This window comes from Rattus norvegicus, chromosome 3 (genome assembly GCF_036323735.1).
Source record: "Rattus norvegicus strain BN/NHsdMcwi chromosome 3, GRCr8, whole genome shotgun sequence".
NCBI lineage: Eukaryota > Metazoa > Chordata > Mammalia > Rodentia > Muridae > Rattus > Rattus norvegicus.
In genome coordinates this window covers 176110046-176125565 of record NC_086021.1, presented here as the reverse complement: position 1 = coordinate 176125565, position 15520 = coordinate 176110046, and the positions used below count along the sequence as shown (strand labels likewise).

The 15520-nt window shown below is 46.4% G+C and overlaps 1 protein-coding gene across 2 annotated transcripts in view; it reads left to right on the top strand.

Annotated features, from left to right (window-relative positions):
* The window catches only part of Stau1 (staufen double-stranded RNA binding protein 1), a 45895-nt gene that overhangs the window by 19382 nt on the left and 10993 nt on the right, over nucleotides 1–15520 (top strand). For both annotated transcript variants that reach the window (NM_001109907.1, NM_053436.2), the window contains exons 2-4: nucleotides 10513–10651; nucleotides 11743–11908; nucleotides 14932–15030. In NM_001109907.1, the coding sequence (NP_001103377.1) occupies nucleotides 10572–10651; nucleotides 11743–11908; nucleotides 14932–15030 (345 nt within the window). In that variant the 5' untranslated portion in view covers nucleotides 10513–10571. The remainder of the gene's footprint in view (nucleotides 1–10512; nucleotides 10652–11742; nucleotides 11909–14931; nucleotides 15031–15520) is intronic.

The window sequence follows — 15520 nt, the reverse complement described above, 5'->3', positions numbered from 1 at the left end:
TTTTGCTTCTATACTAGGTGACCATGCAACCCATGTGTGTCTGGTGCCTGTGGAGACCAGAAGAGGACGTTGCAGTGGGTTTGAGCTGCCATGTGGTCACTGGAAATAGAATCCAGGTCCTCAACAAGAGCAAAGAGTAGTACTCTTAACTGCTGAGCCCTCAGCCCACCCTGACTTTGACTTATGAAGTTTGGCTTTGTAGTTTCTTCTAACTTAAAAAATAAGAAGCCAGCAGTGGTGACACACACCTTTAATCCCAGCACTCTGTGGGCAGAGGCAGGCAGATTCCTGAGTTGAGACAGCCTGGTCTACAGAGCAAGAGTTCTGGGACAGCCAGGGCTGCACAGAGAAACTCTGTCCTATCAAGCGACAAAAACAAACAAAAACAACAATAAAAAACCCAAACCAAACCAAACCAAAACAAAACAAAAAGCAACAAATAGAGCTAAGCAGGAATCTTGTGAGTGTCTTGTTGCAGCTTCCCAGCAGCCAGCTCTCTGCAGTCTGCTGGGCTTCCACGCTCTCCACTCACACCTGCGATGTTCCAGGGCAGACAGGGTCTGTCAATCACTCTGGGATGTGGTTGATGAGTGGGCTTCTGGCTTAGAGTCTGTAGTTAGAGGAAGCTCCTTTTACTCAAACAGATCCATGTTTTATTCTGATTAGGAGAAAGAACTAGCAACAGTGAGACATCCCTCCTGTCAGTCAAGTGAGGGAAAGGGGCGTGCCCCTCAGCCTGCTGCCCTTAACAGCAGCAGTTCATGGAGTCACTACCCAGGTTGCTTTTAGCTTCTCACAGACTTGAGACCAGAGGTCATTACCATGTCCTATAAATATTAATAAGCATTACATATTGCCAGTTCTCTCTGCAAAATGAACACATATTGCATGGATATTGTAAGTGATTAGATCACTGCAGGAACTGCAGACCAGGACATGGCAATACCCAAAGGAGCTGTAAGACTTGCAACTGACAGCACAGCTACATGTTGCACATGCGGGTTTCCTGAGTGAGGGAGTTCCAGGATTGACTGGGAGTCAGCAGTTACTTTACCCCTACTGTAATTAGCTTTTTCCCATTTTCTCACTACTTTTAGGGAGATCTTTAGACTTTGTAGCAGTGACTTAACTTTGCTGGAAGCTGTTTATCTATGTTACTCGTTTTTGTTGAGAGTAGCCATGTCTCAGGTTGCATCTGCTGCTCTCTCTTGAGCCAGACACTGAACAAGAACTGGTTTTTGCTTGCACATTTTTCTTCTCTCCATATTTGCATTTGGCCCTGCTCACAGCCCTACGTCCCATCCTCCAGTGCAGCCTGCAGATCACGCTGCAGCTGCAGGCAAGGGCCCAGCTCCTCTCTTGGCTCTTCTCAACTGGCTTTCCCAAGTCTGACAAGCAGCTTCCAGAGGTGGTAGTGGTGGTGGGCGATCTGCCCTCAGGAAGCAGAGGGCTATCCATACTTGTATATCCCAGACAGGGAGGTCTGTCTGGATGTGGGGTAGACAGGCCTCAGTAGACAGACCATTTAGAAGTCATGGGAGAGAGAAGTAGTAACTGCTTCGATCTAACCCTTTCTATTTTAGAGAGAAATGAATAGGAAATATCATTTGGGATGGTCATTGTTGTATCAAAGTTCTGCCTTTTGAATGACTTCCCAGAGCTGGTAAACATTTTTCTGAGTCCCCTTCAGCACACTAACAAGGTTTTATACCAAGGAAAGGGTTTTCAGATTTAGTGCAAGACCAGAGTCATTAACATTCACTAATTTTTATTGAAATCTTAAAATTTTTGTTTGTTTGTTTTTTTGGGACAGGGTTTCTCTGTGTAGCCCCAGCTGTCTTGGAACTTGCTCTGTAGATCAGACAGGCCTTAAACTCAGAGATCTTTCTACCTTGTCTCCTGAGTGGTGGGATTAAAGGCGCGTGCGCGCACTGTGATATGCATTTGGAGGGTAGAGGACAACATGGCATCACAGTTTGGGTTGCTATTGCTGTGATGAAGTACCGGGACCAAAGCAACTTGAAAAGGGTTTCCAAGCCCTGTTTGAGGAGAACGGAAGTCCTGGTTGGGGAAGGTGATGCACTCTTATCTGAGATTGGGCACAGTGGCCTGCTTAGCCCTGAGGTGGGCTTCATTGGCTGGTTCCCACGGCTGTGCTCTGTTTGTCAGGTTTACCCTGCCCCAGCTGTGCATTCTCTGGTCGTCATGGTCTGCTGCACTGGGGATACAACCCGACTTAATGGACCCTAAGTAAGGGTTGTGTAGGAAACACCATCCCTAGTCCTTGTTCTTGTTCTTCTGGGTTATCCAGCTCCAGGTGCTTCAGGAGGCCTCTGGTTGTGCCTTCTCCGAGCACATACGCCCAGCATGATCTGTAGTTTTCCATCCCCGGGGGGACCAGTCATATACTGATGGTGATGTCCATAAATTTGGTTGTTTTTCAGTCCCTTCCACCATGGGAAACCCAAGGAGAAAAATCCAAATTTACTTTGTGAATGAGTCAACTGTCATCAGGGTTTAGCTCGAGTCAAGCTTCTGTCTGAGCAAGGCCCCCTCTCTGGGTAAATGATTGTCCATCCTCCCTGGATGGCTTGCGTACACACAGGTTTTATGGTGTTTATACTGCTGAAAGTGGGGCTATGGCTCAAGATACAAATTTTCAAACTGCTAAGAATAGGGATTCAATCTACAGATTTTAGAGAAATTGCATTTATATTTCTTTTTTTTTTTTTTTTTTTTTTTTTTTTCGGAGCTGGGGACCGAACCCAGGGCCTTGCGCTTGCTAGGCAAGTGCTCTACCACTGAGCTAAATCCCCAACCCCTTCTTTTGTTTTTTTTAAGACGGTTTCTCTGTACAGTCCTCGCTGTCCTGTACTAGTCCAGGCTGGTCTCAAACTCACAGATTCACCTGTCTCTGCCTCCCAAGTGTTGGGATTAAAGGCATACTCAGCCATACCCGGCTCACTGAGAATCACCCCTACTTTTATCTGTGCAAGCTGGAGCATGAGAATACATGTTTTCCTTGGAGAAAGATGAGATCGACAAGTCAGGAGGTTGTGACTGTGTAGGACTTGGAGTGGATAATCCCCAAGTGCTGTGATTTCTCCTGAGCAAGGCTTTGGAGCTTGTTGCTGTCTGCAGCCTTTCTCAGGCTCCTCTCTTGCTTGTTTGCGTGTAGACTGGGAAGGTGAAATGAGAAGTCAGTGAGGCCACTGGTTAGCAGTCTGGGGAAAAGGCCGACGATGCAAGGTGGGCCTTGTCTCAAAGGATGTTTTGGATGTTATCTTGTTATTTTTTTTCAATTTTGGAGACTAAAATACTGTTAACATGAAACAACTGTTAAAGATTTATTTATCTTTGTCTGTGCATGTGTATGCCTGCAGGAGTTTATGGAGTTTATGGGTGTCATCTTCAGGTGGCTGTGGTGGCCAGAGGCATGGAGTTACTAAGATGTAGTGCTAAGAACTGAACTTAGGTCTTTTGTGTGAACAGCACGTACTCTTAATCGGAGCCAGCTCCAGCCCCTTGCTTGAGTTGTCACTGAATTAGTTTCTCCAATCTATTTAGTGTCTGATAAGTTATTATATATTCATGCGTATATACAAATATTTTCATATCTGACTTTTATCTTCATCTCTAGTGGTGTGAGAGGATATAGTATGAGAGTTATATTATGTATTTGTTTCTTTTTTATTGTGTGTGGTGTGCACATTTGCCATATCATACCTGTGGAGAGCAGAGATAATTTTGGGAGTTGGTTCTCTCCTCTTACCATGTTGAGTTCTGGGATCAAACTAAGGCCGTCAGGGTTTTGTAGCAAGTGGAGTAGCCTGTAGCCTACTGAACCAACTCAGTTGGTTTTCTTCCTTCCTTCCTTCCTTCCTTCCTTCCTTCCTTCCTTCCTTCCTTCCTTCCTTCCTTCCTTCCTTCCTTCCCAGACAGGGTTTCTCTTTGTAGCCTTGGCTGTCTTGGAATTCATCATGTAGACCAGGCTAGCCTGGAACTCAGAGATCTGCCTGCCACCGCCACAAGTGGGGTTAAAAATTTAAGTCGGGGGGGGGGGGGAGAAGGAAGGGAGAGAGGGAGGGGAATATCAAGTGGGGCAGTGGTAATTTACTCTTTAATCCCAGCTCTTGGGAGTCAGTGAATTCCAGGATAGCCAGGGCTACATAGACTGTTTTAATCCTCAACCCCACCCCTACCCCAATCTTATTTTGTGTTTTTGTGTGTCCCTATGAGTTGTATGCCGCATGAATGTAGTACCATCAGAGACCAGACAGGGCATCAGATCTTCCTAAACTTCTGGAATTTACAGGTCATTGGGACCTGCATGGGTGTTGAGAATCAAACCTATGCCATCCAGAAGGGCAACAAGTTCTCTTAACTGCTGAGACATCTCACCACCCCTAGTGCCCAGTAACTTTTTAAAGACAAGAGCTCCTGTTCTCTTGCTCTTCCCCTCCTGCTCCCGCTCTCTCCCCCTCCCCCCTCTCTCACCACGTGCTCATGGCCGGCCTCAACACCTCCACCCCCACCCCGAGTACCTTTCTGTCTCCACTATCCTCTCAACTCCCCTCCCCATTCCTTGATTAAATTCTATTCTATACTTAAGAGAGAGAGAGAGAGAGAGAGAGAGAGAGAGAGGGAGAGAGGGAGAGAGGGAGAGAACGCTCATGTTCTTAGCTTATAGCCAAGGCTTGCTTTGACCTTGCCTCCATCTCCTGGGTGAGGGGATTACAGGCTTGGCTGTGTTTTTTTTTTTTTTTTTTTCCCCCAGAGCTGGGAACCGAACCCAGGGCCTTGCGCTTGCTAGGCAAGTGCTCTACCACTGAGCTAAATCCCCAACCCCTTGGCTATGTATTTCTGATACAGGCCTTCAGCAGCAAATCTGACAGGAATGAGTTATTCAACCCATTGTGTCTCATATCACGTGTGACTCTCCAACCTTGAGTGAGTGAGATCGCTCTTCATCAAGCTTTGTGTCTGTGTGTGTGAACCCACGTGAACCCAAGGGTGGTGTGGGTGTCTTCCTCACTCAGGTCTCCGTTTGTCTGTAGTGTCTGTGTTTGTGTGTAGGTTTGTGTAAACAAGCGAGTGCTTGAGGAGACCAGATGTGTTGGGCCCTGATGCTGGACTTAGGGGCATTGTGAGCTGCTGGAGTGGGTGCTGAAGACTGACTGGGGTCTTCTGCAAGAGACACAGCTTTTTTTTTTAAAGAGTTATTTATTTTATGTATGTGAGTACACTGTAGCTGTCTTCAGACACACCAGAAGAGGGCATCGGATCCCATTACAGATGGTTGTGAGCCACCATGTGATTGCTGGGAATTGAACTCAGGATCTCTGGAAGAGCAGCCAGTGCTCTTAACCACTGAGCCATCCCTCCAGCCCAAGAGACACATTCCTTTTTTTTTTTTTTTTTTTTTTTTTTGTTCTTTTTTTCGGAGCTGGGGACCGAACCCAGGACCTTGCGCTTCCTAGGCAAGCGCTCTGCCACTGAGGTAAATCCCCAACCCCAAGAGACACATTCTTAATCATCTCTTCATCTTGTTATTTTTGGCTTTTGAGACAAGGTCTTTCACTGAACCTGGAGCTTACCATTTTGGCTAGCCGCAAGGACCAACTTCTGACTAAAAATTGATAATAAAAACACCATCTTGGTAAGACTTCATAGCCCAGCAGGTATGTGAGTCACCCTTGGAGTCAGCTCAGCTTCTCAAGAGCTCTGTGACAGTGAGGAGGTGACTCTGTTGAGCCTGAGTTCTAAGATGGGGATAGCAGGTGCCTAGTTTAGATGAGTGCACTGTCTGGCACTAGAGCTTGCTTGAGATGAGGAGGAAAGCAGATGTTCCCACTCACAGGAAACTAGCTAGCTGAAGAACTTTGACCTGGCTGTGGCAGCTTTGGTTTTATAATCCCAGTGAGCTCTAGACAGCCTGGCTGCAGGGTGAGACCAACACAAAGGGCGCTCAGAGGCCTAATTAGGAACCGGAGAGATGGCTCTGTGGTTTAAAGCAGTCGCTGTTCTCCCAGAGGACCCAGGTTCAGTTCCGACCACCATATGGCAGCTCTCTCTCAACTGTTTGTAGGTCCAGTCTAGAGAATCCTATATGTTCTTTGGTCTCTTCGGGCACCTAGGCACACGTGGTATGTATACATGCTGGCAAACACCCAAACATATAAAACCCCTCATTACAGATAAGCATAATTGCATCTCAAGTATCTCTTTGTGTTGGTGCCTGGAGAGCATAGTGAGATTGTCTCAAAATAAAGGGAAAGGCGAAGGAATGGGTTTCTAAGTGATGAGCAACCCTCTTAAACCATGCCCATCAAAAGTGCCCAAGGTCCGTCCATGTTGGCTGGCTGTCAGCAGTAGGCCATTGTGAGGTGTTTCTGCTTGTTTGCAGTACAGCTGACACTTGAGATGGGGTCTGCAAGCCTAGCTGATGAGGCTGGGTTTGTTTGTTTTGTATTTGTTTTAAACTGTACCACACAGCTGCTCCACAACTGGGAGAGAAAGAAATACCCCAAAGCATGGGACAGGAGAAGTATGTCAGTCTGTCTGTACCAAGACAGGCTCCTTTCAAAAGTGTGTTTTGCCTGCCGCCTAGTATGATGTTATGGCTTCCCAAGTATAAGTCCTGCACTGATGGCAGATACCCCTCAGCCATCCCAGACTGCAGTCCTGACTGCGGATGATCTGCAGAGAAGGCATGCAGAGATGCTGTCCGCATACATTTTTTAAGATTGAGTAAGGTTGTGTAATTTGTCAAGAAAGCATAAGTTTTTATTTAGTGCAGAGCACTGCTTATACTCTGTCAGTCAGCAGCATTGTTTGTGTCTCCTGATGAGGAACAAGGGTTAGGAAATACCGTCTACCTGCAAGCTGGCAGGTCATAGTGCTTCAGACAGGGGCCCAAAGTGAAGGAGGAACCAAGAGGTGTGTTTAGGATGTCCTTGCCGGAGGCCTTTGTCAGGGGTCTCTTGTTACAGCCCCGATTGCATAAAGTCATCCCAATGCTTGGTAATCAGGAGTGAGTCCAACCAGCACCAGCCACCCTTTTTTGCCTCTGATTCTCCGCGGTGGCCTTTCTTCTGAGTCTACTCTAGACTGACTGTCTGGGTTACTACTCAAAGTAATCGAGGCTCTTTTTTCTTTTTGATTTTTCTAGTCAGGGTTTCTTGCTCTGTAGACCAAGCTGGCCTCAAAACTATAGATCTACCTGCTTCAGCCTCTTGAGTGGAAGTTGAGGGATTTTTGTTTGTTTGTTTGTTTGTTTTTTGTTTTTTTAAGATTTATTTATTATATACACGGTAGCTGTCTTCAGACACACCACAAGAATGCATCAGATCTCATTACAGGTAGTTGTGAGCCACCATGTGGTTGCTGGGATTTGAACTCAGGACCTCTGGAAGGGCAGTCAGTGCTCTTAACCGCTGAGCCATCTCTCCAGCCTGAGTTGTTTTTAAAATAAAATTGATATTCTCTCTCACACACTTACACACACACACACACACACACACACACACACACACACACACACACACACAGAAAAACAGACACATACAGGGATTCTATTATAAAGAAGAACAAAAGCTCATTTGACCTGAGTATGCAAGCATATTGATAGTCTTTTTTTTTTTTTTTTTTTGGTTCTTTTTTTTTCGGAGCTGGGGACCGAACCCAGGGCCTTGTGCTTCCTAGGTAAGCGCTCTACCACTGAGCTAAATCCCCAGCCCCTATTGATAGTCTTTTTAATTTGATTTGTGGTCTAAATTTAGTTCAACCAATTATATAAAGTTAATTTTATATTTTTTATTTATTTTATTTATCTTAAATTTTTCTCTGTGTAACTAACCTAGAGGCATTTAAACAATGTCTTTTTATTTTATTTTATTTTTTTTTTGGTTCTTTTTTTTTTTTTTTTCTTTTTTTTTCGGAGCTGGGGACCGAACCCAGGGCCTTGCGCTTCCTAGGCAAGTGCTCTACCACTGAGCTAAATCCCCAACCCCAACAATGTCTTTTTAAAAAATATTTATTTTACTTTACATATATGAATACTCTGTAGCTTTCCTCAGACACTTCAGAAGGGGGTGTCAGATGCCTATTACAGATGGTTGTGGTTGTGAGCTACCATATAGTTGCTGGGAATTGAACTCAGGACCTCTGGAAGAGCAGTCTGGAAGAGCTCTTAACCTCTGAGCCATCTCTCCAGCCCCCTCGAGGCATTTAAAAGGGAATTGTATTTCCTCTCTCCCAAAAATATTTTATTTAAATATTAAATTAAACATGTCAACTAATCATTTGGCATATGTCTTTCACATTAACATGAGAAATGAAACAATTCTGTCATAGGACAAAACAAGAACCTCATTATAGACTTCTGAGATCACACAGTGTCTCTAAATAGGTGATCCCATTACAGTTCAGTACAGACAGGGCTATGAGGTTCTACAAAACACTGCACACTCACCAAAAAGCAAAAACTAAAAACCATGAGGTTACTGTCCTCCAGAGGGTTGACAGTGACTAGAAGCCACAAAAACTGCCAGAAAGTAAAGTGCTTGTCCTTTCTGACATACAGCAGTGCCCAGGCCTTTGATCTGTGGTATCCGGACAAGAACTGTGAGAGAGGAGGGCTGGCTGCCCCGGATACTGATTGACCGAGTTACCTGAGGCCAGGAAGAGGCAGCACTTAAACCTGATGTCAGAGCATGGTCCTCCCTGTTGGCCCCATGGCCTATCTTGCACCGCTTTCTCTCAAGACAGGCAGATGTCTTCTGAGTCAGATCTGTCGCCCTCCATAGAATGACCCAAAAAGTGTCTCTCCTGCCCACTCAACTGATATGTAGACCAGGGAAGCACCGTGTGTGTGTGTGTGTGTGTGTGTGTGTGTGTGTGTGTGTGTGTGTGTGTGTGTTTGTTTTAAGATTTATTTATTTATTTATTTATTTATTTATTTATTTATTTTTCGGAGCTGGGGACCGAACCCAGGGCCTTGCGCTTCCTAGGCAAGCGCTCTACCACTGAGCTAAATCCCCAACCCCTTATTTATTTTTTAAGATTTATTTTTATTTTTGTGTATATGGTTGTTTTGCCTGAATGTATGTCTGTGTGCCACTTGTCAGTGTATGGTGCACCTGGTGCTCTTAGAGGCCAAAAGAGGGTGTCAGATATCCTGGAACTGGAGTTGTAGGCAGTTGTGAGTCACCATGTGGTTTCTGGAAATCAAATCTGGGACCTCTGGAAGGGCAATTAGTGCTCCTATCCATTGGTCCTTTTCTCCAGCCCCTAGCATGAGTGTCAAGCTGGCTACTGCTAGTGTTGTTCTGTTTTTGTTTTGAGATAGGCTGTTTAGACCGCTCTCAGATTTGTAATCCTTCCACTCTGGCCTACCCAGTGCTGAGAGTGTAGGCCTGTACCACTAGGCCTAGTGAAAGAATTTGTTTTAAAGATCCATTTGTTCCTTCCTTGTGTCTTCGTGGTGCTTGTGTGCAGTGCTCTGTGGAGGCAGAGGACAGCTCGTAGGCTTGCTCCTCATCTACCATGGGAGTCTCTGGGGTAGAATTTAGGGTGGGATTGACAGGAATTGCCTTAAACTTACTATGTCATCTTGAAGGTCTAAAAGGGGTGTGCTTTCTTATGTTTAGTTAATTAACTGATGTGTATGGGTGTTTTCCCTGCCTACCACTGTTGCATGGTGCTTCCAGAGGAACTAGAGTTACAGTTTTTGGTAGCCTTGTAGGTGCTGAGCCTTGGTCCCCTGGCAGGGTAGTCAGTGCTAACCTAGTCCCACCCCCAAAGGTTTACTTGAAAACTGGGTAATGCTGTGACAGGAGTCTCTTCAGGCTGTTTTATGGTTGTTGACAACTTGTGAATTGGATGACCTAGGAAAGAGAACCAGATGAGTAGTGTGTGTTTATTTCTGTGAGTGTGTGTGCACACGGATGTAGAGTCCAGAAGACAGTGTCAGGATTTCTCGTGTAACTTTCTACCTACTCCTTAGAGGTGACCTCATGTTTTCTCAGCTAGCTTGGAATCCGCGCTCCTGTTAGAGCTGGGGCAGAGGACAGGTGTGGGGTCCTGGGCTTGTTGCGTCACTGCAGGGATCTGAGTTCTAGTCTTTATGCTTTGACACAGGTACTCTTACTGCTGAGCCCTGTCTCCAGCCTTAGTCTGTACTCGCTTGTCAGTAATTCTGAGTTAAAAGTTGCCTCCTGATGTATATGAAAATGAAACTGGGTCTCCTGTCATGTGTGACCACGGTTCAGCCCCACCGTATTGTCAGGTTGGAGATATCTGGATGTGTTCAGGTCCTCATTTGCCTCCGCTAGACATCCGCTTGCCTCAGCTTGCCCAGGTTTTCCCTGTGATTCTATACACTGTGGATCCTGGGGTTTCCTGAGGGACGTCCAGGGATAGAGTGCTTGCTGTTGGCAATAGGCTCTGAGTCTTACCACCATGTTTGAATGTCCACGGCCTGAACCTCCTTTGTATGATTTTGTGTTGCAGAAAGTATAGCTTCTACCATTGAGCTCAATGCACTGTGCGTGAAACTGGAAAGAAAACCAATGTATAAGCCCGTGGACCCCCACTCTCGGATGCAGTCCACCTACAGCTATGGCATGCGTGGAGGTGCCTATCCCCCCAGGTACGTACTTGGGGTGGAAATAGTTTGGGTCTTTCCCTAAAGTGATCTCTGAATTGTGACATGAGTAATGACTTGGTCTGCCTTAGGTTCACCTCTGGAGTTAAGGTATGCCTTTGGTACTGTGCTGGGAACTGTTGAAGCCTATTGGCTTTGCAGAGGCCCAAGCAGGTTCCTCAGAAGCAGCTGCATTCAAGCCCGTGGCCAGACTACATCGTTTCCTTCGCTTTGTGGAACCCTGCAGCACATGTTTCTCAAAGTGTTTGCTGACATTTCGAGATACTGAGACCGAGTAATGCTCAGAAGTGTCAGAGCCTAAAGTGGTTGTAGACCGCCTATAATCCCTAGTGCTCCAGAGGGGCAAGCAGAAAGATCAGCTGCTAAGTAGAAGCCAGGCCAGCCTGGGCTACATGAGATCTTGTCATGTGTTCAAACCTTTGCTGTCAGGAGTGAGATACGAGTGAACAGATTAGTGATGAAAGTAGATGTTTTATTTTCCTCCCTTCCCCTGGCTCAAAAATGCAGGTTTTGAAGTAGAAGTAACCAGACTTTTTTGGACTTGGTGCTGCTAAGATTTCAGAAATGGGGGTCATTTCCAAAATACTTCACCCTTAAAATTCCTGTAATCCGGGGTTGGGGATTTAGCTCAGTGGTAGAGCGCCTGCCTAGGAAGCGCAAGGCCCTGGGTTCGGTCCCCAGCTCCGAAAAAAAGAACCAAAAAAAAAAAAAAAAATTCCTGTAATCCTTGTGCGATGTGCAAGTGCAAAGTGAAGACTTGAGAAAGTGAAGCAAAGCTAAGTTTGCGGTGGCAGCATCTATGCCCATTCTGGCCCCGTCAGTGTAGCCTAGCATGGAGCGTCCATTGCATTTGTCAGCTCCGAGCTCTGCTGTGAGTGTGACTCCAGTGCTCTGCTGATTCACACCGTGTGGCAGCTGTAGGTCAGTGTGGCAGAGCAGCTTTTGTAGTTGCTGACCGGGAAGCAATTCTAGCTATGGACACAGTGACAAGGCCAGAGTACAGGAAAAGTGGGATTTGCTGAAGAAGGCATGGCTGCCTTACCAAATGGAGACTGAAACCCACCCTGTATTTGTAGATACTTTTACCCATTTCCAGTTCCACCGTTACTCTACCAAGTTGAGCTCTCCGTGGGAGGACAGCAGTTTAATGGGAAGGGAAAGATGAGACCACCTGTGAAACATGATGCCACTGCCCGAGCCCTGAGGACTCTGCAGAGTGAGCCCCTACCAGAGAGGCTAGAGGTAAGGTGGGCAGGGCCTGAAACCCCTCACTCCCTTCCACACTGCTGCTGGCAGTTCCTGGGTAAGCCTGGAGAGTGTCCCCTAACAGTCTTAGCAGGGAAGCTGAGTGGCCTTTTTACCCCCTGGCAGGGGAGTGAAGAGCACATGGGGTTGTGGGAAGGACAGAATTCTGCTTCAGTGCTGACACCTATGCTCTTGGAGCTGCTGATTGGTCTAAACTCAGAATGTAGTCCAAACTGGCCTTAGCTCACAGAGCTCTGCCTGCCTTTGCCTCCTGAGTGTTGAAATCAAAGCTGTGAGCCACCACTCCAGCTAGAACCTGTGATTTGTGGTGCTAAATTAGAGAATGTGTCACCTTTGGCCCAGCACCATTTTCTGTAGAAATACTCTCCGTCTTTTGCTAGCACACTCTCCCAGAACATGGTGCATGCATTTTGCTCTCAGATCTGCAGCTCCAGTAGGGATAGATGTGGCAGCTCACTTAGTTCTGGCAGAGGCAGCTCACGAGGACCTCACCCGCTTGGCAGGGCCTAGAACAATGACTCGCCCTGGCAGGGCACCTTAGTTTCTGTGTAGTGTTGCTCTTACAGGGGCTGTTGGAACTTCCTCACAGCTTGGTGACGGCATCTCAAGAATGAGAATCTTTATAGATAGGGAATGGAAGCCAGTTCTTAAAGTGAATTCTCAGAAACTATAGCCTGGCTTCCATCATGTTTCTCGGTTAGGCAGTCCCAGAGCCAAAGGAAGGAGATGAAGCGGCTTATCTCTGTGTGGTTTTTATTTATTTATTTATTTTAGATTTATTTATTTATCATTATATATATAAGTACATATATATATAAGTAACTGTCTTCAGATACACCAGAAGAGGGCATCGGATCTCTTTACAGATGGTTGTGAGCCACCATGTGGTTGCTGGGATTTGAACTCAGGACCTCTGGAAGAGCAGACAGTGCTCTTAACTGCTGAGCCATCTCTCCAGCCCTGTGTGGTTTTTATTAAAGATCACATTAGTTAAACTCACCATCCTAACTCTAGCACATGTGTAATCCAGTGACTGCCAGGGCCTCACAGTGTGGAAAAGCACACTTCTGGAAAGGGGTGTTGAAGAATTTGGAATGTTTCCTTTGTTTTTCCTGTGGCTGAAGGTTAATGTTAATGCTATTAGCCTTGAGTTGTGATTGAAAACTATCATGGTAGGAAAGGTATCTTAAGGTCTTTTGTTTTATTTTGTTTTTTTTCCTGTGACTGGAGAGTAAGTAATTCTTAAGCTGACTGTGGGTAGCTGTTTGGCCAGCTCCATGCCACTGAGAAGACTTGTCTCAAGGGTACATGTAGCCTAAGGGTAACACCAGGTGGTCTGGTCCCTCATAAACAGTCAAATTTCAAACCAAACTTTTGTAGGTCTTCAGTTCTCTAAGGTGGAGAGAAAACTAGCTTTAAAACTAGCCAATGAAGAGCAGGCATAAGGGACAGGGAGTGACGTGCCCCTCTACTCCAAGCTGCTTAGGAGACTGAGGTAGCACTGTTCCTTGAGCACCAGAGTCTGAGTCCAGATTGGGCAGTGCAGCAAGCACAGAAAGAAAAGGTGGCCAGGGCTCTTCCTATTCGGGAGTAAGGAGGCCCCGAGTAGTGCCCACCTGATGCTGGTGAGGCTGGCCATTGGAGGAGCTCTGGCTGGGAAAGCAGCCCACCGCTGTTGAGGAGGGAGAAAGAATTGCTTATGGGTCTGGAATCCACAGATCATTCTGGCGTATGCCTGAATTGTGTCCATGGATTTGTACCCAAGAGCTTGTTTCCGGTATCTTATTTGATCTTTATGGCTTGTTTGCCTACAGTCCTGTGGGCGAGCCAGCCTGATGAACTGACCCACACAGAGAAGCCTGGCTAGTTCTGCCATGCCGTTAGCAAGTTCAGCCAGGAGTTGCCGTTAGGGCTAATCCTGGAGATAGAAGTTGACAAATTTGGCAAAAGAAAGCAGCAGTGCGAAGCCAGAAGCTCTGGAGAGGTCTTGGACTGCTGGTGCTGCTGGTGCTGCTGGTCTGTCCTCTCCTGAGTCTGTTGAATTTTGTAGAATCCATCTTTTCAGTTCAGAGAGGTGGTCTGGGCCCTCGGCCCTCCTGGCAGGAGGACTGGTGAACCTTGGTACCAAGGTGGACTCTACCCTGGCTGAGGAGCTGTATCGGTTTGTGCTTTGGCTGTTTGCCTGCTGCACCGTATGAGCCAAGGCTGTCGGGTGTTCTGCTCCATGGCATTCCTCACAAACATGGGTGCCAAGGCCTCTGTAGTGTGCTTGAGCACCAGCCACAGAGCGAGCGACTCCCCTGGGCCTGCCTGGCTCACAGACTGCCGAGCTCACTCTCCTTCCACACTGGTGCTTCCTAAGCACAGCCAGGCCTACCACACCCAAGATACTCTGCTTCACTCCAGCGGCCTTACTAGCTGTGCTCTGACGGTGTTTGATCTGTAGCCTTGGTCTCTGGTTCATTGTTAGGTCTGTAGAGTTAGTGTTCAGAGCCCTCCAACTGTTGATAGTTTGACTGAAAGTTAACTTTTTTTTTTCCTTTTTAAAATTTTTTTCTAAATTATATCACCCTGGGTGTCCTGGAATTGACTCTGTAGTCCAGACTGCCTGCCTCTGCCCCCTGAGAGCTGGGATTAAAGGTGTGCACCATCATACCTGGCTCTCAAAACTGACTTTTTTTTTTTTTTTTTTTAAGATTTATTCATTTGGGGTTGGGGATTTAGCTTAGTGGCCCTGGGTTCGGTCCCCAGCTCCGAAAAAAAGAAAAAGGAAAAAAAAAAAGATTTATTCATTTATTTTATGTATATAAGTACACTGTGGCTGTCTTCAGACACACCAGAAGATGACACCAGATCCCATTACAGATGGTTGTGAGCCACCATGTGGTTGCTGGGAATTGAACTCAGGACCTCAGGAAGAGCAGTCAGTGCTCTTAACCACTAAACCATCTCTCTAGCTCCTCAAAATTGACTCTTAATTAACAATTACTCTTCTGTAGGTAAATGGAAGAGAATCAGAAGAAGAAAACCTTAATAAATCAGAAATAAGCCAAGTGTTTGAGATTGCGCTGAAGCGGAATTTGCCTGTGAATTTTGAGGTAAGCCTATTTCACATATACAACATTGCCCTACCAAATCCTGTCAGGATTCATTATGGGATCAGCTTTCCCCTAAATATTGGTTTGAGTAGTACTCATAAAGCAACCCTTCAGACTGACAGCCCAGGCCTTCCACTCAGGAGAGCAGTATGTGCTGTTTCTTCCTGCGGGTCCTGTCCTTATCTTGCTTGCCCTGACACCTGCACCATAGCACACAGGTCCTGTCCCTTCCATTGTTCTAGAAAGCAGCTTCACCTCCCAGAGATTATGTCTCTTAAGATGCAGGGTCAGTCAGACTTGCTGTGTGACAAATACCCTCTGGAGAGGGACAGCCTAGAGGGGAGGGGCCTCCATTTAACAGCTTCAGAGGCTTCTGTGAGAGGGCTGGCAGTGCCAGAGCAGACAGTGGAGGAAAAGCACTGGGAGAAAACCACGTCAAGTGTGACTTTTAGTATTAGCAGAGAGGGTTAAGAAGGAAGGGCCAGGGTCA